Source organism: Misgurnus anguillicaudatus, chromosome 3, assembly GCF_027580225.2.
Source record: "Misgurnus anguillicaudatus chromosome 3, ASM2758022v2, whole genome shotgun sequence".
Lineage (NCBI taxonomy): Eukaryota > Metazoa > Chordata > Actinopteri > Cypriniformes > Cobitidae > Misgurnus > Misgurnus anguillicaudatus.
The window spans coordinates 21,925,595-21,952,680 of record NC_073339.2 but is presented as its reverse complement, the minus strand read 5'-3'; the positions used below and the strand labels follow the sequence as shown (position 1 = coordinate 21,952,680).

The 27,086-nt window shown below is 37.1% G+C and overlaps 1 protein-coding gene across 1 annotated transcript in view; it reads left to right on the top strand.

The window, feature by feature from the left end:
- The first annotated feature begins 4,445 nt into the window (after positions 1–4,445).
- Positions 4,446–27,086, top strand: part of hhip (hedgehog interacting protein) — a 37,163-nt gene continuing 14,522 nt past the window's right edge. The window contains exons 1-9 of the mRNA XM_055205129.2: positions 4,446–5,131; positions 7,773–7,965; positions 13,049–13,190; positions 14,921–15,122; positions 20,268–20,419; positions 21,079–21,252; positions 24,405–24,548; positions 24,648–24,769; positions 26,111–26,234. Coding sequence (XP_055061104.2) covers positions 4,862–5,131; positions 7,773–7,965; positions 13,049–13,190; positions 14,921–15,122; positions 20,268–20,419; positions 21,079–21,252; positions 24,405–24,548; positions 24,648–24,769; positions 26,111–26,234 — 1,523 coding nt within the window. The 5' untranslated portion in view covers positions 4,446–4,861. The remainder of the gene's footprint in view (positions 5,132–7,772; positions 7,966–13,048; positions 13,191–14,920; positions 15,123–20,267; positions 20,420–21,078; positions 21,253–24,404; positions 24,549–24,647; positions 24,770–26,110; positions 26,235–27,086) is intronic.

Below are 27,086 nucleotides of genomic sequence, written 5' to 3'. Positions count from 1 at the left end.
AAAATGTTCGCTTTCCTAAAATTAAGTTCAATTTAAATGCAAAGATATATGTGTGTGTGTGTGTGTGTGTGTGTGTGTGTGTGTGTGTGTGTGTGTGTGTGTGTGTGTGTATACACTATTTGCAGAATTTATCATAAAAGGTATAAGCTGTTTTCAAGGTAACATTCTAATTCAAAACAAAGTGGCAGTGAGTAGAGTATAAATCCCACTTTTGAATTCATACTATATGTGAAATCTCATACTTGGACTCGCAGGGATGTCGCAGTGTCTCGTTTTTTCTTCTTTACTTATAAACATTTACCATAATTTTACTGTGATATTTAAAATTATACCAGTCTTAAATCATCACAGTTACCATATATATTTTAACTGCTGTTTATAGCAAAACTGTTGCAATAAAAATGTTACTTAATCTGCCTAGAGTATTGCTATAGTAGGAACATAGCTTATTAATAACACTGTTTCCCAACCAGACAAAGTCAATCAAAAATCAAGTCGGAGCTCTCTCTGCAAGTGTGTTGCTGTCTCGCATTTGCATCAAAAATTGGTAAGTACAAAATCAAATACTAAATTAATCAATTTAACATTATTTAAAATAAATACTCAATTGCTGATACGCCAACGAGCATGTGCTTTCTGTGCCTGCGTGTGGGTGCAATAACACCAGCAGGTGGCAATATTAATAACATCTTCATTCAAACAGCAAAACCAGAGGAGCAACAGTAGAACTGTAAAATAGAAACAGTAAACATGGCTTTTTTTCTTTTTCCTTTCTAAAGGATACATAATATATAACTTTTTATGTAATTTACATTATACAGTAATAGCATGGAGGCTGCAGAACGGGCATCAAGATGGCTATGGCTGAAAAGAGGTGACGTGTGGGGAACGCAAAATGCCACTTGGACATAGGCCAAGGCTTGACCAACCTCGGTCGGCCCGCCTGGAAGAGGGTGTGTATTGAACCCGAAACCCCCAAATGATGCAAGGAAACAACACTGGTGATGTATCAAAGTTTGACCATCAGAGGCTGTATGAAGAACAACTTATTAGGACATATAATATCATGATATATAAATATATATCAGTTGTATAAATACAACTAAGCAGTTTTGTTGTCATCAAAGCTTTGGTGCAGACACTCTGCAGAAGCTCTCAAGTTGCTCTTGAGTTACTTTGATGTTATACACTACATCACAATGTTGTGACAAAGTGTAACCAACATGCTGCTTCAAGTTAGATGCCAGTTGGTCTGCGCAGTGCTGCCTGTAGATAAACACACCCAAAAATTAGTATCGCGTGTTGCAAAATCGAGTCACACCAGACGCAGTGTAAAGAACATGCACTCTTTTGGGCAATATTCTTTATATTGTTAGTTGGCAATAGGTTTAATGTATGCATCGATATACTGTATTCCTATTATGTGTAACAATGACATATATGATTGTATATCCCAGTGAACTTGATTTACCTTAGGAGAGAACCAGGGTGAATGTAACGCAGGATGAAAGTAACAAAGCGATTTTTTGACTACATTAGCATTCCAAACTATGACAGCATCTTTAGCACGCAACTCTTGACAGAGCTGACAAATATTCCGTTGTTCACCATTTTTGCGCGTCTAGGTCCAGAAAGCATGATAAGTAAATTCCTAAAGCGATAATTTTTTTCTTATAACACGTTGTGTTTCTCTTTTATGTGTTACAATTCTGATCAGACTACAGGTTATTTAGTGCTGTTACACATCCTGAAGTTCGCCTTCTCAGAGTTTTTGCAAAATAGAAGTAAATCGGGTTTAAATGTCAGGGGCTTCTGTCAGGACTAAAGTAACACTTGTTACTTCTGTTCCGCTGCTAATACTGTTGCATTATATTGAGAACTTATATTATTCTAATTTGATTTAATTTAATTTTCATAGTGTTCAAACTGTTGAAAAAGGGCATTATTCTCAATAATTCAAGTTTGTACTGTTGGATTACTTTTACATTTGATGAAATCGAAATTTAAGATGAAAATGTAATTTAATTATTTTTGCAAAAATAAACAACAAAATATGTTCGCAGTTACATATTAGCAAGGTCATGGTCATGTATATTAACTAAAAAATAAAAAATAATATACATGGTCATGTATATTAACTAAAAACATATATATATGATTTGATGAAAATCTGCTTTATTCAGTACAATGGATGTACTTTTTCACACTTTAACACCCAACAATAGCAAGAAAGCATGTGTGAAGAACTAATAATTGTCTAACAAAAGTACTGCTGTCAGTCTAATTGGTTTAACTGTGAAATTGCTTAAATATCATTTTATTTTTCACTAAAACAGATCTGACATTATGACTGATTAAATATAAGAAATGATTGCAGAGCAGCCTGCTGACAGTGCTTTTTAGGCTTTAAAAGGAATTGTATTTCTTTGCTTTACTGAATATTACTTATTTTTTCTCTTTGTTCAAAAGAATAAAGAATATGTTTTGAACAACATAAAGGTGAGTAAAGGGTTATGTCATTTTATTTTTTAAGTGAACTAATCCTTTAAGCACACTGACAAATCAGTGTAGACAGGTCTGTTGTCACCTTTTCTTATGCCTCTTAAGATACTTGCTTAAGTGTGGTTTGCCACTTCTGATCCTTGATTTCAAGGGTCTTACTGGATTCTGTGTGGTCAGGGACTGTCCACTCTTTGGTATAGAGTATTTTTCTTCGAGGGCTATTGAACCATAGTTGAGCCTTGTTATTGCTGAGTGAGACAACAGATCTTACCCATGCAGGGACTTTCCCAAATGAAAAAGCAAAAAAAATATTTTACAATTTCCAACCTCAATTGATGACTGTATATTAGGTTATGGTTAGAAAATTTCATATAAAACCAAAGGAATAATGCATATTGTTCTTATGTCTTCAGTACTAAATCATAGCATATGTGAAATTGCGGTTTTCCTAGAAATCAACATTTTAAGAGTTTTTTAAACCGTCATCTGTTGCTTGTTTGAAACTAAATCTGGAAAGGGTTACAAATCACCCATAATGTCTTAATAGAATGGTTAACATTTGATAAATAGTCAGAGTGTGTTTATTAAAACAGCAGTGTTAAAAATGAAGGCTGAATGCATATTTATGGAGCTCGTAATTTCTTACAGAGAAATAGACTGAACATTTGCAACAGGTTGTTATTCTATGTTTAAAACCTTTACAAAATATGTCAATGTGTGTTGCCTTCTGATATGAAATGGATAAGTAGCTATAATATCAAAGCTTTATAAGGATGCAAGTGGATGAATAATGGAACTCTACACAATGGACAGTTATATAAATCCAAGTACATGGACCCAAACCACAGCTGTATCCCACGTTTTCATGTCACTCGCCAATGTGACCTCACCTGACTGATCACAAACCAGTCCAGTCCTTCTCTCACGCTAATCCTCAACTTTGCCTCTGCTGTACTGCATTGTGTGTCATTGTCATTTTTATCATGTGAGAAGATAAAATATGTCGGGATTGCTTCTCAATACAGCCCTTACTGGATATGGCTGTTTAGAGCTTTTGGCCATTTCCATAATTACCCAACAGTTCAATCACTGTGGATTCCTACAACTGCTGATCTGTGCTGATAATCAGGCAGTGCTCTGGTCAGTGCTAGACCCCCAGGGATGAACAGGTGCGGTAATGCAGCTGATTGCAACTAATGCAACCGAGGTCTGTTCAGAGAGGACATTCCCTCATGCACTTTCAATCTAAAGATCTCTCTGTAGATGAGAAGAAAAGAGGACTTGTCCTGCATTTGGCTCAGTCTTATCAGAAAGCCTCTGAAGGGTAAGAATGCCAGACATTCTCACAACCCTGTTAACATAACACTGTTGGACATTCTAATCAACGGACTGTCCTTATGGTCCCAGCCAACTGATGGCAACTAATAGAAAACAAACAAAAAATAAACAGTGAAGAAGAGATAATATTAAAAAGATTACATTTATTGCATTTAGGTAATTCATTAATGCTGCCTCCAAATCTAAGGTGAGTACAGTGGCCGGTTGCATAAACATAGCCGTGACGTTAAGACTGCGTCTTAAGTATGATTCTGACTAACTAGCAATTAGTTAGGGCTAATCAGTCTTATTATTTGGATTTAAATTAGACCAATCTACCTTTCTATGTAACATACTTAAAACAGTTATGATCAGTCGTGAAGAAAAAAATTCATGTCTAACTTTTAAAGCTAGTCTTAAAGTTTTATGCAACCGGCCACTGCTGTGTTTGACTTTATAGCAGGAATATTAAAGATGTGGTTTTTCAACATTCTGGATTTTACTATTGATTCTTCTCACTCCCTAAAAGTAATCAATTTCAACTCACAAAAGACAATGCGCGTTCACAACTGCATAGACGTCATCGTGCGCGTTCCCCTTCTCGCGCGCTGGTTAAAAAGAAGGTGGAAAGAGCTTAGAGAAACATGTGAGTGCACTGAAGAGCATACAACAGACAACTTAGTGCAACTTTTGATCACACGCATCAACGGGATTTAACTTTTGAGCAAGGAAACTAATTTCGATTTCTGTATATAACCTGATCACTTGTAGTTTTTTTTACTTTTCCTAATTTCGCATACATATACTAAATGTTTTTCCCCAATGTAATAACAATATAACCAGCACTTGTCTTAATTTATTAGTGTTTTTTATATTTATCTTTACTAGCATTCAATTCAGAGTACTTTATTAGCGAATAATTGCTTAATCAATCTGAATTTATTATTTTAAGGAAACTTTTATTGACGTGTGGGGACTGTATTACAGCAGCCCCGTTATTTCAGAGCAGCCGCGTTTCGCCTTTCGTTTAATCCCCTGTAAAATGAAGCATTTGAAATTTGTGCTCTTGTTGGCCATCGCGGCCAATTTTTGGGAATGTGGTGATGCGAAATTCGGCGAGAAAGGAGAATTAAGTCCAAGGAGGAGGAGATGTTACGATGGAAGTCTACCGAAACGCCTGAAGAAGAAGGAGCGAAAGCTGTCACTGGAGGGAAGCGGCGGAGGGGAGGTTTGTCACAGGCTCTATCCGCGTGTGTCTTGCTGTCCGTCCAGGAGGGCTCCGTATCAGATACTTCACCGGAGAGATGCTCGGGTATGTTCGTGTAGTTTCTATAACCAAATCAATGTCTTCATTCTAATGCATACCTTGTCCTTGTTAGAAGCTTTGCCCTGTTATAACAAGTGAGTTTAAGATGTGCGTCGTATATTTATGCTTGGTAAGAGAGAGAATTTCATGAACATATGGATATTTAAAGAGAGAATGTACGTAGTATCAGGCTTAGTGAACGGGTTGCGGTGTTGCCATCGGGATGATCTGCTGACCAGGATCACGCAAGCACAACCTGTGTCGCCAAGTAGCGCGTGCAAGGTTTCTGCTGTTATATTAATGTTTACAATATCAAACTCGCTTTTTGAATGTATTCCTGACTCCTTACGAACATTTTGTTTGTATGTACTGTAGAAGTGATATATTCAAACAATATTAATGAACGTGATGTTTCAGTGACAGCATGCGATTTTAGTGGTGATGGATATTTACATAGAACAAATGGAAAGCGAATGTCTCTTGCACGCAAAACCGTCATTTGATCTTGATCGGCAATTAATCGCACCTTTCTGGGGATTTAAGTTATATGGGCAAAAGGGGGAATTAATTTCAATAGTTGGCTTCGTAGTTTTATGAATGAGCTCATTCTTTGCTGATAAATATCTTTCTTTTCTCATGTAAACAACCTCCGCAGATCGCATATGCGGCTGGGTGGCATCGCACTTCGGTTTGTGACAAAAAGCCATATTGCATCATTTAATTTGCTCAAGTCATGCAAATAAGAGCAAGGCTGAATGGAACAAAAAAAGGAGTCGACATCTCCTCCTCCCCACTACACTGCCCACACACGGAGTCTTTTTGCTTATGGCAAAAGAATAACAACAACACCATTGTGTTTGTTAGTTTCACTAATGGGTGAAGCTGGAGAACATCGTTCTCCCCCAATCCTCTGCTCTGTCCAAGTTTTAATGCCTTTGAGAGATTATTTGTCCTGCTCCCCACCCCCTCACAAACTTACACCAATTCCCAGAGGGTCAAAATTGTTTCACTTAAGCTGTTTAATAGAACCTTGCAGTTTTTGTGGGCGAGTTGGTTTAGTTGTGGTTTTATTTTGGGGGGTTAAACTGTGGATTGTGTGAAAGATTTGTAAGGTGATCCTTTCATGAGATCATTTTTTAATCCTCTAAATGTTTTAAAATCTTAGATAATTCATTTGTGAGCCTTTACACATTCTATTGGATATTATGCAATATGACTTATATTGTTTCTGACACCTCAGTAAGATTATAACTGAAGATATTAATATACAGTAAGTAACTAATATGTGTTGATGTTTGTTCAGTGTGTAGGCTACATAATCCTAAAAGCTGCTCAAATTGCACTATAAACTTCAGTGGCTTTTTAATAGCAGATTACAATTTTCAAAATTTACTTGGTGTATACACTACACTAAGGACATTCAAATAGCTTCCTACTGTAATAATTTTGTTAAGTAATGGAGAGTTGGACCTGGACCTAGACTTGTGTGTCTCTTATTTGCACTGGCACATCTCAACAGTAGTTGCGTATGGCCTAAGAAGGCTATGATGTAGACCACGGGCTGATTTTCAGCTTTAAACAACTTTTGGCATTTTTGAAGAACACAAACAACGAAGGTCTTCTTGTTACTGGTTTGGGTGATGGCAACATTGGAGCCCATCCCAGCAACATATGGGAAGAGTGCATGGTTGAGCGCACACAAATGCTTCTCTCCATGGACCATGTGCCAGTCCATGGCTCACCAAATCAATGGGCAATTTAAAGCAGGAGAGTTGCCACTCACAGACCAGGGTAACAGACCAACCACTGCAAGACTAAAGACAGCTTAAAGATTCACTTAAAACAACATGCTAAATAGGGGACCATGGGAGGGGAGTGCTGATACAAAATTTCATTTTTTTTTCATCTTTGCATTTTATCTTACATGCACAAGGATGTTTTAGATTCACTCGAAACATCTTTATGTCTAAGACTCTGAATCAAAGATATCTGTCCGAATGGTTTATGCAGAGCAGTATTTAGGGTTGAAGGTGGACGGCCGACACTGTCTGCTGGGTGTACTGTTTTAATTGACTTGGACAGACTGCTAATTTGTTGATACCAGCTCAGGAATGATGTGCCCGTCTATCTGTAAATTGGTGTTTACACACGGACCTCACACAGAGAGAGGGAGTTTTACCAGACTGCTGCAGCACAGGCGCATGTCTGGAGAGGGGAGCAGATTACATTGTTGTTTTATTACAGCTAATTTGTTACATAAATAAGTCTGTTCATTTTCTCGGCCCTAATCTGTTGTTTACTTTTGTTTGGTGACTTAGGAAATATTTTGAATATCCTCATTTCGTTTCAGTATGAGTTCAGCTGCCATGCGAGGTGCAATTTTGGCTTAGCTGTTTGTGAGTCCAAATAAACAAATCAAGAAAAATCAAGTCCACATGGATGTGTGGTGTTTGTTACGAGAGATTTTTAGACAGTGAATGGCCTCCAATTAACAAAAGCAATTCAAAAAATGTATGTCAAATCACATAGTTTCATTTGAAGATGTACGCGTCTCTTAAATAAGAACAACTTTGTGGCATAACCTGCATATTTGAATTAGTGATTATTTCCACAGTTTTAACTTTTGCTGGTTGCTTTTGCTCCTCAGATCTTTTCAACCAATAACACAGAGTGTTCTATACTGCTGGAGGAGATTAAGTGTGCCCATTGTTCACCAAATGCCCAGATGCTCTTCCACTCACCCAAACTTGACAAAGTGTCACACAGAGAACAGGACCTACCCCGTTTATGCCATGACTACTGCCAAGAATTCTACTACACCTGTCGGGGACATGTTCCAGGTAACAAACGAGATACATGCAAGTGTCTTGCATATAAAGACATTATAACTCACAACTTTGCACTTTTTTGCACTAATGAGCAAGTGACCATTACACTACAAATCAGACTGGAAAGTGTCATTGTAAGATAAATTGAAATATCTGTTGATGTGGATCTGGGAAAATCAGAGAGGGTCGAGTTTAGTTGTGCTGCACAGAAGAATTAACAGATAAAAAAAAGATGCGTCACTGAATCAATAAATTAAACGACAGGGTAAATATTACATGATAATCAATGGATGAAAAGATGCTTAAATGCAAAGAAGAGTTGTATTCTGGTGTTTGATTTCCAGAGCTTGTCCAGGCACTTTCACGTTAATACCCTGTATGTGCCAGTTTGTGCATACTGTGATGTTTTGCACTCAAAATAGGTAGTTTTTAAAGACAAATGCAGTACATAGTATTAGGGCATAGTATTAACAGGCAAATTGGGACGCAGCTAGACCATTCATTTATTGACCCATCAACAGCTATTTAGTAGCAACTTGTTGCTGTTTCTTTATTTTTGCTCAGATCTGCCAAAAGCATTAAATAATAATAGTGGGTATTTGTGGCTTTTTTAAAAACAAAAATGTTTTGATTGCTGCAAACATTTGCCTTTAGTTCAATCATTGTAGTTGCACAGGCTTGTTGAAAACAAACTAACCCAAAAGCAAATTATTGTAACTCATTAGACATCCAAAAACACGCCTTATTATTTCAAGCACAAAATCTGACCTTGAAGCAATTATTATTAGAGCTATATAAGTTTTAATCATTCATTTTTTAGATCCAGAAAAAACTTTTCAATCTCTATTATAATTGTTAACCCCACATGTAAACATATCCATTAGTGGACACACACCCCAAACAAAACCTCAAATGTAAATAAAATTTTTTTTGACCCACTTCTTACACTTTGTTCTTTGGCGAGCATCTTTTTTCATCGGCACGGCCTGCCAAGATGTGTTTTTGCAATTGTGTGTGTCTGTCTTTGAGAGTGTGTGTGCGCATCCTGACTCACCGACAGAACATACAAACGCTTCACAGGAAACAGCGTAAAACAAGGCCCATTTGAGGTAATGCACACATAATCAGTTTGTTTTTCTTGGTGGTAGCTTTCGTTCATCGAAAAGACAAACATTAAGGCCTCTGTAACATAAGGGCGAAAACAGATGGTAGCGGGGAGGAGTCCAAAGACCTGAAAAGCTCTGAAGCCATCATGAGGATTGTATTTTCTTCATAATACGAATGACATCAGGAGCTAGCATCCAATAGTTGTGCTTGGGTGTGTGGCTGTATAGTGTTGTAGCGTTTCACTGCGTGATGCATTCCATCAGATGGAATGGTATGCAGATGCTGGCCGCCAGACCAAACTTTCTTCCTATCAACACAGCCATAACAGATTAGATGGGGGCTGATATGCAAACAGGGAACGGACTCCAGTAAACGCAAGCCACACGCACATACACCACACACACACACACACACACACACACACACGGAGATACAAACAGACCAACAAATTAGACACTGTATACATACAATTTACATCTCGGTCTTCATCTGTGAAACAGATAAATAAGGGTGTGCAGTCTGCTATTGATAGAGGGAAGAAGCTTAAAGAAGAAAGATAGAACAATTGCGGTAAAGGCTCTGCAAAGAGGATGGGAACTGGGGCCAACAGACTTTTCCCTCTCCCCTCTCCTTCTCCCGAATCAGCATATGTGGTGACGAATGACACATTTATTTTTCTACAAAGGTTGTGTATATGTAAAACTGCTGAAGTGCATCAAGATGTCAAGTGCTTTGGGTGGCCACCCAGGTTGCTTTGGAAGATAACCAGATGGAAGCATAACTATAGTGCTGAGGATGTGGACTCCTGCTCTCTCTCTCTCTCTCTCTCTCTCTCTCTCTCTCTCTCTGCCTCTCTCTCTCTCTCTCGTTCTCCCTCTGTCATTGTTTTTCATAAGCCAGTACAATAAAACCAAAACGTATTGTGGAGAGCCTGACACAGTATTTCAGGCTACAAAGTGATTTGGCATGTTTAGAGAAGTTATAAATTGTTCAAATTAGACACTTACAGAAGTACACAGAAATGATTCTCATAGACATATGAGAATGATTAAGATTAAATAAATATGCCTTAAGACACTTTATATGTAAACTAGGTTTATATGTAGGAAATGTTTGTATCTATCTTATATGTATACACATATATATGCATACACTGCCAGCACATTTTAACCATGTTTACATTCATACACTATATTACACTGTACATAATGTACACTTACACATCTTTACTCTACATTCACACTTATATATGCACACACTTGCACATTTGCAGCTAAGTAATTTAGTACTGTGTACCTTTGTGGTGCCTCATTTCCATATTCAGACTTGGGAGGGTAATTTTTAAAATGTTTTCTGTTACACTTACAAATTGCTTCATTAAAAAGTATTCAGTTACTTAATTCAAGGATCAAAATCTAAAAGTAATGTAATCTGATTACTTTTTGATTCCTACAAGGTCACACACACGCGCACACGCACACACGCACACACACACACACACACACACGAACACACGCACACACTCACCCACGCACACACACACACACACACACACACACACACACACACACACACACACACACACACACACACACACACACATTGGCGGTGGTAGTTCTCCTACCTATACGGATAATATCTTTTTTTAACATCTCTGCAAGAAGTGATTGAAAAGTGACATGTGAGTAGACTACTCTTGTTAATTTGTACAGTTTCCGTAACCACTAGAAAACTTGCAACTGCAATCATACCAACCACAGAATTTTAAAGCACTAACAAACACAACATTTTAGCTAACATAATTTTCTCTGCGGTGAGCATTGGCTCAACTAGCTGCGATTCAGTCTGTCTGAGGAGATTGTAGACGTGTGTTGTTTGCGCCTGCATCAGCAGGTGGCTCACGCGAGACAACAAAAACATGAACTACTGTACAGTCAAACAGTGCATAAAAAATGATAGCTAATTTGCCAAAATATATATATTTTTTAATTTTAAGTGAAACCCTTGTAACCCTGAAAGTAATTTTTATAAAATGTAACTGTAATGTAATTACTATGTAATGGATTACAGTTACTTTATTTTGTATCCTGATTACATAATCCCATTACATGCAATCCATTTCTTCCAATCCCTGTCTATTCAAGATGTTTTTTTAATCTTTTGCAAGACTGAAGCAAACATACCCTCATGGCATTTACGTTTAATCCCTAGGATAAATTTTTTTTTAGTTGCATTATTCATTGTTTTTTTAAAAGCTAAAAAATAAAAGAAGATATAAATTGACTTTAAATATACTTAGCTACTTTCAATTCAATATTTTAATTTAATCAGGACCTCTGCCTGTTGCTGACAGACATTGCGCAAAGATGCAAAAGCCCCAAAACGTAGTTTTAACTGTGTTACTGGTGTATATGAACAGCCCACAACATACCAGATGATGCAGTACTTCTTGTGACCCCACAGACCTATTGTGAGAATTCTGACCTCTAACAGTATTATTCAGCTACCATTGACAACAATTCCCAGATCATTGCATCTCACCTCAGCAGATAGCCCAAGATAACCATTATGGCTGGCGTCTGGGTGGCATGGCAGTTGTTATTGGAGGTGGGTGGGTGTGCGTTTGATCTCACTGTTGTGTTTAGATGTTTAGGGATATCCTATCACCTCTGTTGTTGGTCCGGCCACCTCCCTTCCACACGCAGGCCCCTTCTTCAGGCAGCATAGGGGCTCGTTGAAGATGAAAGCGAGGAGAGTGTGTTTGTATTTTTATCACTGCTGTGTTTGCTCTTCTCTTCCCCATAAGAGGGTTAAGCTGAGGGGGTTACCATATCAGCATAGTTGTTTTTAGGTCACGGTGGGGCTGCCAAACCAGGAACTGTTCTCTCCCCTATCGTTTTAACAACCAATCTGTATTTCAGGCGGAGGACAACTGTTCCTAGAAACCAAATGTGATTTAAGCACTGCCACACACTTAATTTTTTAGGTTTTTGGATGCATTTCTACTTTGGATATCTGAATAGTGTTGGAGTTTTTTGGAGACATAAATAAGGGTGTTTGGGTGTAATCAGTCTGGTTGTGTGCTTATTATTTATTTGGACTCGACCTGCATCTCCTGTAAAAAAAAGTTAAACGTTGGCGTTTTGGTTTTAAATAAAGTAGCTGTTAAAAATGTCCACATACGGGCCACAAATGTATGAAACAGTTTATAATAACGTACTGTTGTTTAACCATCAAATATTTTCTGATTCCAGAAGTTATGGTTTATCAGTTTATCACAAATGGGTCTGGATCGGTTTTAATTACTTCAGCCAACATGTTCTTGTGAAACTTGATAAATGCAAAATATCCTCATTGTCCAGCGGAAACCTTGCAAATCCTTATTCTGTGATATTTTTATTTATTTAATATATTTTATATTAAACTTTCTTTACTTAACAAAGAGTATGCATAAATACAGTGTATATATTGGCCAAATGTGTGCCAACATAGCTACAATAAACTTTATAACTTGTAAGCTGACGAAAACGTAAAGCAGTGAACTTACTGCAAATGTGGCCATTCTAATCATAGACAAAACACATATTTCTGGCAAAACCTTGAAAATCCATTTCAGCTTGATTTTGGTAAAATGATAATAATAGTACAGTATAATAACACATGCAAGTATCTGACCATATATAAAGCCACAGCATCCACTTTGACAACACAGGGTTTAATTATTTAAAGAATACAGTGTTTTTTCATCTCCTGAAAAGTAGCAGTTTTGGGCATACAAGGTTTCCACCCAACAGCAATGATATACAAGATGGGAATGAGGCTTGCTCCCAGAATCACCACCAAATACCACCACCCACACAATAAGGCATGTGATGGTTAAGGACATGCTTGAATTTAGTTGGTTTGGAGGTGACTACATCATCCTGTCAACCCTGTGTGGTGTCTACCCCAGGCTGAGACCAGTTGTATGTCTGTCTGTGTTTTTCAGAACTGTTCCAAGCTGACGTGGATGAGTTCTGCCAATACTATGGAAGGAAGGACGGAGGCCTGTGCTTTCCAGATTTCCATCGAAAACAATTGCACCGAGATTCCAACTACCTGTCAGATGAAAAAATTGAAGTGTTAAACAGGTATACTTGATTCGGTTTCACACACATGAATAGGAGTACAAATACATTTTCCGTGTTTTCTCTTGCATTTATTTTAAATGCTGCTCCATTTAAAAGTCATAAAAATAAGAACTTTTTTTTCATTTTCACTTGAACTATTGAAAAGTCCTGAAACTTGGGTTAAATTCTGCATGTACTGTAATTACATTCATCATCAGACATACTGGACATGTAAGAGAAACTTCCTGTCAGTCATGCCCAGTATGGCTGGCCTGCTTAGACTAGGTCATCAGGGCAGTCTCAACAAGGTCACTACAGACAAGATACGCCTGACTAATCTTTCGTGTCACAACATTCTTGCATGTACTCACTGACTGGTCCACTGCCCCCCTTTCTAAGCCAAAGCTTTGTGTCCAAAGCAAGTTTATCCAGCTTTCAGAATACAAAGGAAGTGCTTATACTGCATGAGCTCTGCCAGTGACAGCCAGAAAGATTTGACCATTTGTGATGGGACAGAGTGAAAGATGTCTTTTTGTGCAACTTTCTTACCATTTACCTTCACCATCATTGAGATTTGTATCAAAAATCATGATATCTGTCTTAAGCAATAAAAAAAACCTAAAGCATTACAGCAGGTTTTTTTCCAGAAAGTGCCATATGAGCAACATTTTCATGTGCTTTATTTTCTTTACCATTTATTTATAAATAAATGCTATATTAACAATTTAGCACAATATAATATTTATTAACAACCCCAGATGATCTTAAAGGCTTATCTCCTATATCAAGCAATTAACAAGAGGTCTTATTAAAACACTGTAACAATTGCTATAAGAGGAGAATTAGTTCACAGAAAGTCAAGGCACAAATGTCTAACTAAAGGCAACAGTAATCACGAAAATGGTGACTTCAAATGAACCCATAACAAAAACACAAACTGGACATTTAATGTGATACATTTTGTGGTAAATGTCCATTTGACTTTTGATTACGTGTTAATTAAACAGTGGGATTTTGCTGTATTCATCTGTTATATTTAATATTTTGCCTTTCTTCTTCATTTTAGTATTACTTTCTCCAGAAAAAAGACTCATCAAAATCAAAAATTAGAAACAGGTGTGGAGAAGGGGAGTTGCACTCAAATGCGTATGCTCAATAGATCGTCTTGGATATTTTGTGTCATTTTACTTAAATTGGTTCAGTTGTGTGAACTTTATGTTTTAACATTTAAACAACAATTAGCAATTTTAAGTAAACTCAACATTTTAGTTAAAAATAAGTAAACATACTAGCATTTTTATAATAAGGTATACTATTTGATTTTACAGTGTATTTGTTTGACCTTCTGAGCTGAATAATTATGAACTGTGAATCCACTGTGTGTTTTGAAAGGGCACTGTGCCCACAGTTGTTTTAAATGAAACATAATTCTTAATCAGACCTCCCAGCACGAAGGTCTAGTAAAGCAGCACATCTGATCGAGGAAAGTAACCATATCAGACTGATGTTATTCAGTATATGAATATCAGACACACATTTAGTCTCAGTCCACCCCTATTACAACTATGGAAAAGGATAGCACCCACACCCATGTGTTTTACTTATAGCATATTGTGCGTTAGCGTTTCCAAGCATCAAATGTGAATTGTGGTTAAAGGAGCACTTGGGACTATTGTCTAGACAGTGTTGCATACTAAAATGTGATTCATAAACTAATCTAACTAAATTACTGATCTTTCCATTACATACAGAAAACATAAGCACAACTGCTACTGTACTCAGGAGATCCTCAGTGGTCTTCGACAGCCTGTCGGTGTGGTGCATTGTGGAGATGGATCCCAGCGTCTTTTTATTTTTGAGAAGGAGGGCTTTGTCCGGATCTTAACACATGACTTGGAGCTCCTAAAGGAGCCATTTTTGGACATACATAAGCTAGTCCAAAGCGGTATAAAGGTAAGAATCACTCCATTTTTTAATTTTAGTTTATTCACTATTTTGCTAAGATAGCTGTATTGTCAGTAAGCAACTTTTTATATATTTAATGTAAGATATATTATTAAATGTGCTGCATTTCTTATTAGACAATGCAGCATATTCATCGGAAATACAGTACAATTTTAAAACCATCGAATGTACATTCTAATGTGAACACATATTTCAGTGATTGAAGAATTAGGTCTTATTCTTTCCTGGTGGTGACTACAATGCTGATCTGGTTTGAGTAAAATACAAGTATTTAGTGTTAGACATGCTCAAAATGATTAGTTTTGGGTTAAGCCTGGACCAGTTTCTAGACCTGGCACTGATCCTTTAGAAAAAAAGCAGCGTGCATATCTGTACAACCAAGGAGGAAATAGCACCTATTTGAAATTCATGCAGCCTGATCTCTCACCATCAGAGAAGTCTGTTTTACATAATTTAAGAAGCCTTGCTGAAACCTATAATATCTGTTGTTCATCGGTCTGGTTTGGCACCTTCTCGAATACTGTGGGGTGAAGCCCCCTTACAGAATAGAATCTTAAGGAAGCACAATAACGAATTCTATGGATTTACTTGCATTTTTCCTTGCCTCCCACCACAAATCAAAACCTGAATGGAGGTTGATGCCAAAGCCAGAAAAAGTGTTGGCACAACAATTATTTTATTATACAAATGTATTCTGTATGTGGGCTTCTATGTGTGTGGTTTGCTTGATCTCAGCTCGACTGCCAGCAAATAAAACCTTATGTTCAGTTGCTGAGGATCAGTACAAAAGGGGCGAAATGTTGTCAGCTGTAGCATTTGCTTAAATGCATGTCTGTCAGTAGTAGTTATGGCGTGTGTCACAACAGATGTTTATCTGCCCCCACAAGAACGGAGGCATTCTGTTATCAAGAGCATTTAGTTTAGGAAGCGTCCGGAGATGGAAGAAGAGACTTGCTTTTAAAGAGGAAGTTTATATATGTTGCATACCTCTTGTTGCTTTATTCTAAAAAGAGAGAAAGACCCATTATGGAATCAGCATGCAACAACCCCACAGGAAAGCCCCCAGTGTGCCTTATCATCATTAAACATAATCGGCTGTGGATAAAACAATCATTATGACAATTAGAGTAAGCTTAAGCTCTGCCCCAAGAGTGCCATTCTGTCAAGTTTGGCCGTTATCATTCCAACCTGGCAGTGTTTACTTAAAGTATCAACAGGACATGTAACCTTTGTGCCCATGGAAGGATTTGAGGCTCTCTGGGACCCAACTTGGGCATGAAGGAGGAAGATAGTGTTTTATCATGACTTTGATTCTAATGTGCTGTATTTCCTTTAAGCCCAATTCCCTCACTGTCAATTAACCAAAACTGCTTGGAAACAATGCTGCGTCTGCTTGAGGGAGTCTCCCAGAGCACTGTGGGTGTTCTATGATGAAACGTTATCTCTTCACTCACCACCCCCAGCACATACACATAAACCCACCAGTGCACACGCACCCGTGTTACATTATCAAATATTCTTTGTGACTTACTCTTCTCAGGTTCCTGCCAGAAGTCTTGTTTTATGAAATGCAAATACAGGCTCTAAATCCTCAACTCATCATCTTTGCTCATCTGCACGCTGCAATTCTGGAAGGAACCTTTTCTGTTCCTCTCCACTTTCAACCTTCCCACCTTTATGACATTTATCTTATCACAAGTGTTATCATTTTGATGAAATAACCAACATCTATGATCAAGCACCCGAATCTTATTCTTCATTGTTTTGGCCTGGTGGAGAAGGCTTAACCTTTTGAGCATACATCATAGAGGCTTAGATCTCTCAAAGTGGATTGCTCTAGCTGCTGTGGAATCGAGATGTTAAATTGTGGTTTTGGTTGATTTATTGCAAACTACTTTATTACAGTCTCACATCTGTGGGCCTAGTCTTCAGGCCCAGCTTCTGACCACGTATTGGTTTCGACAAAGTACTATAATAACACTATCAGCGGAGATACTTAAATAGTTAACTGCCAGTTAACTATTATGGGATGTTTTGCAAACTGGCGAACATGTTCCAGATGCCAGAATGAAGTCTGGAGCGTGCAGCGACAAACAAAATCCCAAAGCGTAGGATTTCAGCGCCCTTACGTGTTTATCTTATAAACTATTTGTGTAAAAGAGACAGAGATTAAAAATCAAGCTCTGATTTGATCCATGTTGATCTAATGGGTACACAAGTATGGTGTGGCTCTGTTGTTGTCCATGCTAGACATAGCAATGAAGACATCTGCACGCAATGTGAGCGCAGTTCCATTGTGGTGTATCAGCTAACTCGAGGGGGTCCAGCTGCAAAAAACTATTTTTTGCTGAAAAAATTGATCACAGCGTGTTTTGCATTCTGTCACTTGACACGCACAGCTGTTGAGCTGTTTCTGGTAGACGAGCAGGAAGGCCCTCAACTCTGTCAAAAATTAAGTGGTCTAGCCTTGACAAATGGACCTTTTCCTCTCTTCTCCTGTGACTCTTTTAACAGTTCTCTTTGAGAAACGACAGCTCCTTTGCTGTCATCTCACATAGCTTCCCCTGCACTGTATTGAGTTCCAGGCCAAGGTTTAGACTTTGGGAGCACCTGTGATTTAGCCATTCGGATGATTTGTGGATTGCTCCAGAGAGCTGACTCTGAATTGAGTGAATGTAATCTTACGATTCGATCTGCTCTTTTCACCGTTTGAAAATAAGCGATCCCCGGAACTGTCAAAGGATTAATGTGGATCAACAGGTGGAGGATGGGAATTTGACTGGGACCTTGGGATTCATTGTGTTGAAGTAAATGGGGCTCTGAATGACTGTGAACATTCCAGATTGGCTTTGAGGAAGTTTTTCTCCAATCATCACGGCTGGAATGCCTCTTTATTTAGGATTGCCCGTGCCAATTAGAATCAAAAGGTGCTCAGAAACAATGTTCAAGCCAGACCATGCATCAAGGCCTGTAAGGCAAGCAGTTGCTGATGGGGTGGGGAGCAAGGTGGGGGCAAAAGTGCTCTCTGTTCCTGTCTGCGGATGCATATGCAACCTAATCTTTCTCTGCTTTTCTCAGAGAGGATGGGGGCTGTCCAAGCAACAGGTAATGCAGAGAGGAATATGAAGAATGTCGTAGCAGAAATATGTGGTTTCAAACATCAGCCGGCTCCAAGAATGTTTCAATGAAAAGTGTAATGTAATTAGTTTGGCTGAGTTGGGTAGGGCTTACTGCTATAAAGAAATGTGTAATTATATTGCAGTTAAGCAGAGGAAGCCTGCGTAGGTCTACAGCATAGCGCTATATCTAATATGATGGATTGAGGGGGGATATCATGGAGTTTGTCTTTTCTCAATTACTTGATGTTTTTGGTAGCACCCAGAGGAATGGGTTGGAAAAATAAAGTTTGCTTCCTACAGCCGTGTATTAATTAAGGGGTGTGTCTACTTGCTGAAGGGACGATCATTAGCAAAAGCTAATATTTCAGTTCATTTACAGTTGTTCCTTGGTGGTCTCTGACCTGTGATCATTCGATTCTGTGGAATTCTTAACTTGACCTGCTGCTTCTGTGTTTGTTTTGGGATTCAGGTCAGTGCATCAGCAGTCCAACATATGGGTCCAACATAAGTGTTTGACGGGAGAAAGTACTTTATACGAAACCTTATTGTAAATCCAGAGCAAGGAAAAATGATATCAACCTGTTGTTAAATCAGCTGAACTGTTTTGTGTTTGACTATTGCAGAACAGGCATTTAATGGGCACCACAAAGTTTTGCTCATGTGAACATGGCAAATCTAGATGTGTAACTTTCCCAACTCTTTTGCTCTTTGTGGTCTGCTCAAAGGGACTCTTGGGTGTTATTATGTGTGTTCCTGCAGATCCAGTTAAACTTCTAAAGAACATTCCAGAGATGGAGCACTAGCACTTGCAGACTATCCGAACTGGGTTACTACTGCACAGCCCAAAAGAGCCGCTCTGACCAATTTATGATCTGTGTGTTTTGGCCTGTTGTCTGAGTCGTACCACACCGTTAACTTGAGCAATCCACAGAAGACCACTCGTTGCTGAATGTCTGCAAGATATTAAAAAAGAATGTTGCAGAGATAGTTCATCCAGTTAAAAGCATGGACACTGTTTACTTATTTTACAGCCACTATTATCTTAATCGCTTATGTGAGTAGTTAATAATTTGCCTTTATTGTCTTATCTCTTAGCATTAAATCATAATAATTTTTAGGGACTTGTTTCAAACCTTTTTATTTGTTTTCTTGATTATTCAACCATACACTTGGCAATCTATTAATTTCATTACTTTTACCAGAAAGAAAACCAGGTTGGAAAAATGAAAGTGATTAAAGCCCACCATTACAACTTTCCCCAGGAACTAAAGTGATATAGATGCTTATTACCATGAACTATGATGAGTGGACCACCAGAGTAGTGACAACTCATGTAGTAGCCTCCGGGATGAGAGGTTGTACCTATTACACATGCAATTTCAATGTTTTCTAACATGTTGCCAAGACAGTGGGAGCTGGCAGATCAATCCTTGTTTAGATTTTTTTTGTGGCCATTCTTTTTTTGCCTCTCTAAAATTTAGCACGGATTTAAAATTAAAAGAGAAAGAGAGGGAAAGAGGGTTGTGGTGGGGGGGGGGCTGAAGGATTCCTGGACTTTTGTGCTCTCTATGAACTGCGAGCGAGCTAATGAATTGTTTCAGCCACTCAGCACTGCATTCACGGATATCCCCCAAAGATTACACACACAAATCACTTGCACAATAGAGGCCGTAAGGAGGCCCTGGGCATCCCAGAGGAGCCGGGCCCCAAATACAAGCGCCTATAACCAAGACAGGGTGGGTGAAAAGGTGGGTGTAGAAGGGGGTTTGCTTGAAGTCAAATGTTTTATAATCATTTGTAATGCAGTAGTCAAGGAGAGGGGAGGTAAAAAAGCAAGGGGGGCAGAGGGCATGTGGTAACTGGCCCCTATATGAAGAGAGACTGAGATAGAAAAAGAAAGCCAGGAATGGAGACTTGGGGAGGCCCGTCTTTAACTTTTTGCAGCCCATCCCAATCAAAAAAAAAGGGACATAATAAACTTCTAGATTCTTTGTTCTTCCCATCTGACTTGCAGGGCGGAGATGAAAGGGGCTTGCTAAGCCTTGGATTCCACCCCAATTATAAGAAAAACGGAAAGCTCTACGTCTCCTACACAACCAGCCAGGAGCGTTGGGCTATCGGACCACACGACCACATTCTCCGCGTGGTAGAGTACACAGTGTCCAGGTAATGGGCATATCAACACTTCTAAATCAGTTTGACTAGACACAGTTAGGGAAAACAACTGCTATAGGCCATATTAACATTAAATTTGATTAAATTACAATGAATATGTGAATAAAAAGTCATTAAGATTTAAATGTATAGTTCTCAGTAGAATTAAAAAAAAAAGAATGGAAATGAGCAATGAAATTCTCTGGTGGGGACAAAACCCCACTCTACCCACGCATTTGGTCCCCCCAATGTCAGTATGTGGTTAAGGCCCTGGATCAAACATTCTACACAAGGACATGCATGCACAATGTTTGTTTTCAATGCGGTTTTGGATCTGTCTTAAGAATCTGAACTCCTCATGCAATGCTTTTACTGACAATGATGGATGTTTTATAGAGATATGTAATCAAAACATATAATTACCACAAAGGCTGACATTCATTTTGATTTTGTTTCAGTTCCCAGCAGCAATTCAAAACAGGCTGCATTGACAAAACAAACTGAAATAGCCTATATATTTTGCCCTAATCACACAATGTATTAGCCTTCCGGATGTTATCTGGGAGTTAATTATTACAGCAAATGTAAATTACACTTATAACACTAATTTTGTTTGTTTTTTGTAAGCTATTTTATCATTAAAAGTTACACATTTTAATGTTTTCTTTTAGGAAAAATCCCAACCTGGTGGACACAAGGACTGCCCGGGTTTTAATGGAAGTAGCGGAGCTCCACCGGAAGCATCTGGGTGGGCATCTCCTGTTTGGGCCTGATGGGCTTCTGCACATCTTTTTAGGCGATGGTATGATCACTTTGGACGATATGGAAGAGATGGATGGTCTGAGGTAAAGTACCAAGTATTACATGATTGATTGAAGGCTGAAAATGCTATAGATCAACTGATTAGAGCAGCGATAGTTTTACCAATAACTGTAGAAAAATTTTTTGTTTTCTATCAGTGCCTTTGTATGTCTCTTTTATGGGATTAAATTTGTGCCAATAAAAATGAATGAAAACTTAAGAAACTAACAAAGATATAAAATAAGAAAAAAACTCAAAGGCAAAAATACAACATTTTAAACTGCATTCTTCATTTAAATGTTTTAAACTGCATTCTTCATGTAAATGTTTTAAGCAACTTTTTAGCTAATCAAAATGTATTCATTTACTGCCAGAATTTTCATTCAACTGCCATGACTTTTCATTTACACTTCACAAGTTTACGCCATTCTGGCATGACCCTCTCATGTGGGTGGGACCTAACCTTACTCTTATTGGATAGTGAGATTTGTATTGACAGCACCCTGATCAGGAAGTTTAGATTTTAGTGAAACGAATTTTGGAGAGTGGTCTGGATGCAGCTCTCTGTATAGTTTTTGTGTTTGTGTAACTTATGTAGTTAGTGTATTAGTTAGTAATTAAGATTTAAGGTAAATCATCCTCCTCACACTCATTCTGTGTTTTATATAATTTTTGTTAGGCATTGTTTTATATGGACAATCATAAAGATGAAATCATTTTGGGAACAACATTGCAATATGATATCTAATACATAAAATGATGAATTACTATTATAGATTATTGTAAGAAATACCAGGTCAGCGAGGAATAAACTGACTTAACAAAAACATTGTTGTATACTGTACAGAAATAACACTTCTAGCACTTATTATCTCAATTACATTACCTTACCTAAGGGTGACAAAAATGTCCAGTTTTCTTTTTAAACCCATTGTGAGCATACAGTATTTTCCCTGTTTTCTACAATTTTATCCCCCCCTCAAAGTGATCAGTGCTACTACACTAGTGGCGAGACGGATCACAAAACTTATCATGGATCCGTGGTTTGATTAAAGTCAATTTTATTTTAAAATGCGCTACTTTGGCTGGCTCTGATACCCCTTATTTAAATACTATCAATGTATTCAAATTACTTTTTATTCTTAAGATACTCAAATTCATATTTCCGCTATCCACTGGGTGGCGATCTTACCCAACTTAAACACTGACGCATTCACTCAACACTAAAAACAGCGTGTTTTGATCAGGCTCTGAATCTGATCTCTTACAAAAGTTCTTCACAAAAATGGAATTATCTCCGCTTTTAGCTAAAAAATTGGAGAGGTGATAAGAGAACAAATGAAGGTAGGATGAAAAGTTTTTTTGTTTGTTTGTTTTTTGTTTTTGTTTTTAAAGCGAATGGTCTTTTCTTTCATTTGATATTTTATGTTTATTTAACTCATTCACCGCCAGCCTTTTTGAGAAAAGTTGCCCACCTGCATTTTTGTGATTTTAACAAAATTTTCACAAAATTCCTTGCAGGAAAAATCATTTTCTATAAATATATATACATACAAATTATATCAAATTAAAGAACACACCCTCTCCTTTCAAACAAACAATAAACAAACAAAAAACAAACAAAATGGGGAAAAAACCTTTCATTATAAATGTACTTTTTCTACTTAATTTAACCACTGAAATATCGATATTTCTCTTCAAAAATACAACATTTTGAGCAAAAAGCTTTAAAAATTGCGTTTTTGTAAAGGAATTTATGTTAGAGATCAGACTCAGAATGACTATCAAACATAAAGGCAGTTAAAATCAATCATTAAATCTTTTTAATTTCTGTTTTTGATAAATTCGTTCTGGTGCCATCTAGTGGATAATTACACTTTCACTTTGAAATTCGTCCAAAAAGGCATATTTATTAGTTAAATATGAACTCATAAATGACGAGATAACTCGTCAATGTGTGAATGAGTTAAAGAAGATAATTTTTCTGCAAGACATTAAACTAAAACTGGGTGGCAAAGCTGATGGGGAAAGAGTTAACGCTAAGCATGCTTCCAAGCATATTTGATCATCACTTCAACAGTTCCACAATATAAATGTTAATGTATAAATTAGATGAATGGTGATTTATAAAAATAAACACCACAGTCTTAAATCATATTTTCATTGTGTCTTTGCTACGTCTGTGTTGGTTGGGAACTGCACTCTGTTTCAGTCACACTTGATTCTGAGGAAATACTTTGTTTGTACTAATATATTTTATTTGTACTAATATAATTACAACTTATTTGTGTTTCATTTTATAAAATCCTGCTAACGTTATGCATACGAAGTAACCATATTATAAACGCAATAACCTCCGCAAAGCAGTGGGGTAACAGTGCATTTTATAACAGCTAAGGGGGTTTAGGCATTCTGCTTCACGTCGTGCCTAACAACGCCCCTTAGCTGTTATAAAATGCACTGGTAACCCACTGCTTCTTGGGGCTTATTGCTTTAACGTAAAGTTGCGAATTGTAAATGAAAACTTTGGCAATGAATGAATAAATCTTGATTTGCTAAAAAGATGCTTAAACAGTTAAAAACAAATGGAAAGAATGCAGTTTATTTAAAATCCATGTCTTTGAGTTTTTATTTTTATTCGTTTTTATTTTACATCTTTGTTCATGTCTTTAGGATTTGCATTCATTTTTATTGACACACAAATAATCCCATACCATTTGCCCATTCACCTCAAATTTTGGGTATTCTGTCCTCCAAACAAAACTTCTGTTCCAGTATCAGCACATTTTTGCACTGACTAACTGTTGAATGTACAATAAAATTGGAAACAGCACAACCACACTATCATACATTCAATCAAGGGTCAACACAGTATTTAAGGCAGATTTTAACTAAATGGTTGAACTGTATTCAGAAAACAGAGACTTTTTCATATAAATTGCAGGTGAATTCCAGTCATCACATCTTTAAAATGTTGTAAATATATACCTTGCATTTATGGTATGCAGGTTTGTGACTGCTTACCTTATATAATGTAAAAACAACATTCATGGGGAAGGCTATCACAAAAGATCATGCCTAGTAAAGAGTAATTAAAGCTTTTCACAGCAATTTAAGATATGGGTCAATACAGAAATTGATTTAAATTAACATTTAGGTGTCAGAGGTATTTAAGAAATGTTTTTCTGTGTTTCAGTGATTTCACAGGTTCTGCCCTTAGAGTGGACGTTGATACAGATTGCTGTAACACTCCCTACTCCATACCCAGAAACAATCCCTATTTTAACAGCACCAACCAGCCCCCAGAAATATTTGCACATGGACTGCATGATCCAGGGAGGTAGGGACCCATTTTTTAAAAGTACTTTCATCATCATGAAATTTCCAAGTTGCATTTCCAAACTCCGTTGTAAAACCGCTCAATTCCTTCCTGTTGTAGGTGTACAGTGGATAAGCTCCGCATGGACATCAATGGAAGTCTACTGATCCTGTGCACGGATACCGTGGGCAAAAATACAACCACAGGCAGGATCCTGCAGATTATCAAAGGGAAAGACTATGGTATGTCTGTTAGGAGATTACTCAAAACATGATGGATTAGTGAACAAGCAAAAAGGCTATTGAACCAGCCAAGCAGTTGTTTCAGCCAGATAACAACTCAAGAGTCCTTGTATTGCATTTCAGAAAGCATAAATTATTATGTCAGTCTACTGTATGCATCATGAATTAATGTTAAGCTTTTAGGCTAAAACAGAACAACAACAATAAAAAACATTTTACATTTCATTTAATGCTGTATTTAGGCATACTATTACAAAAAAATATCCTCCCATATAAACTTGTTATTCTTAGTGGAAGTTAAATTTAGCACTGTCCAAGAGTATTTATATGGTCATTTAGTGCATTATTGAAACTCAAAACGACCATCATGGCAGTCCGTCGCTTAGCTGTGACAACTGAGACCCTAAATCACTACCAGAAGTCAATAAATATAATTTTCTATGGTCTTAGTGATGAATTAGCTTTCTTATACACCCTCATACACATTGGCAGCAAACAAAGATGTCTCTCTCCCAGCCAATGCATTTAAACCCCAAAACAATTACCAATTACTCCAAACACCAGGCCATTTAAGACGTTAAAGCAACACCACGGTGAGTGAGTTAGTTGATTAAATCACATTTTATTGTTTTACGGGCCTTAGACTGTAACTTTATAATACTCGCCATTCTCTAAACCATTGTAATCTTTGTAGACATACAAACTTACACACATTTACACATGCACTCATTTGTAATTGTGGGATTACCTCACCCTTTCTCCATTTCACTCTTGTCCATTTCTTAATTTGAAAAGATATAATGTGATTTTAACAGCGCTCAAATGGAATGTTAATGAGGACATTTAGTGAAACGAACACGGTCCTCCATGTTAAGTTTACATAGTGTTTATAACCGTCTAGGGAGAAGCTAATTAAACTCACCCTGTATGAAAAGCTAATGGTCTCTTGACAGACTGTGGATATCTCTTACACAAACAAAGAGAATTGTTATTATAGGGATAAATCAACATTGCGTCATTGTACAACACATGCACTATAGGATGATGATTGAAGTGATAAAAGAGGCATTCAGTTTGTCAAACGCATAACATTAAATTATTAAATTAAGTATTCATACTGTAAAAATTAACGTGTACTGTAAAATTAACAACCTCAGGCGTATGTGGACTTTGATTTTTTAATATCTTTAAGTTAAAACCAAATGGATTATTTTTACAATGAAATAATAATGCTAAATAATAAAAGGATTTGTTCATCTTTGCTTACCTGATCCAGCTGAGTTACATTGTTTTTTGATTTTAAGTTATTGGTAAGTTAATGGTGTGTTTGTTTCCTTATAGAAAATGAGCCATCTATGTTTGACCTGGGGTCAAATGAAGGTGCCACACCAGTTGGTGGTTTCATCTACAGGGGATGTCAGTCAAGACGACTTTATGGAAGTTATGTATTTGGAGACAGAAATGGGTATGTTCTATAACTTTATTGTTATATGATATTTAATTTTCAAAACACTACTTGAAAAATGCCTCCTTTTGTGCCATTTATTACTGTCTTCAGTTAAACACAGTCAGAGAAAGAAAGCTTTTGTTTCAAAGAAACATAAAATTAGATATTTAGCTTCCATTTGATTGAAACTACAGTCTTTCTTATGTTTTGATTGTGCCAACACACACACGTCCACCATACACAACAGGCCAGGGCTGGGTTTCCCAATAACGATTGAACTTAGCACTTAAAAGCGCTTTCTACGAGCTACCTAACGAACATTCGTTGTTCATTTACGTGTGTTTCCCAAAATGCACATAAAACGATCGCTCGCAGCTGGGTTTTAAGTGCTAGTGAAGAGTCGCTATCCGTTTGTCAAGTGCTGAAATGTCACCAATTGAATGACTCGAATTTGTAGCAGAAGCTTGTTTAGGCTAATGATCTTCAGCTGATGTGCACTTATATTTTTTATAATATATTTTCATTATTGTTCAATGACTTTTTTAAATGTTTTAATAATTTATTAAATATTCTTTTCCGTATTTAGTTAGGACTCGTCCCACTGCGAAATGCCTTATGCGTTTCTATTATAGTTTAGATTATTATTATAATTTGTTGTTTATTATCTATGTTTATTTATTATTATGGATTATTGCATTGTACCGTAAATTTTTTTTGGTTTCTTTAATTAGATGCCATTTTCCTTCAAAACAATGTTTAGATGAATTATAGCAGCAATCGGTATGAACCATTTATCTATTTGCTATACCAACTTTTACCAAAATACAAAAAACTTTTAACAACAAAATACGTTTTCCTTCTTTATTAATT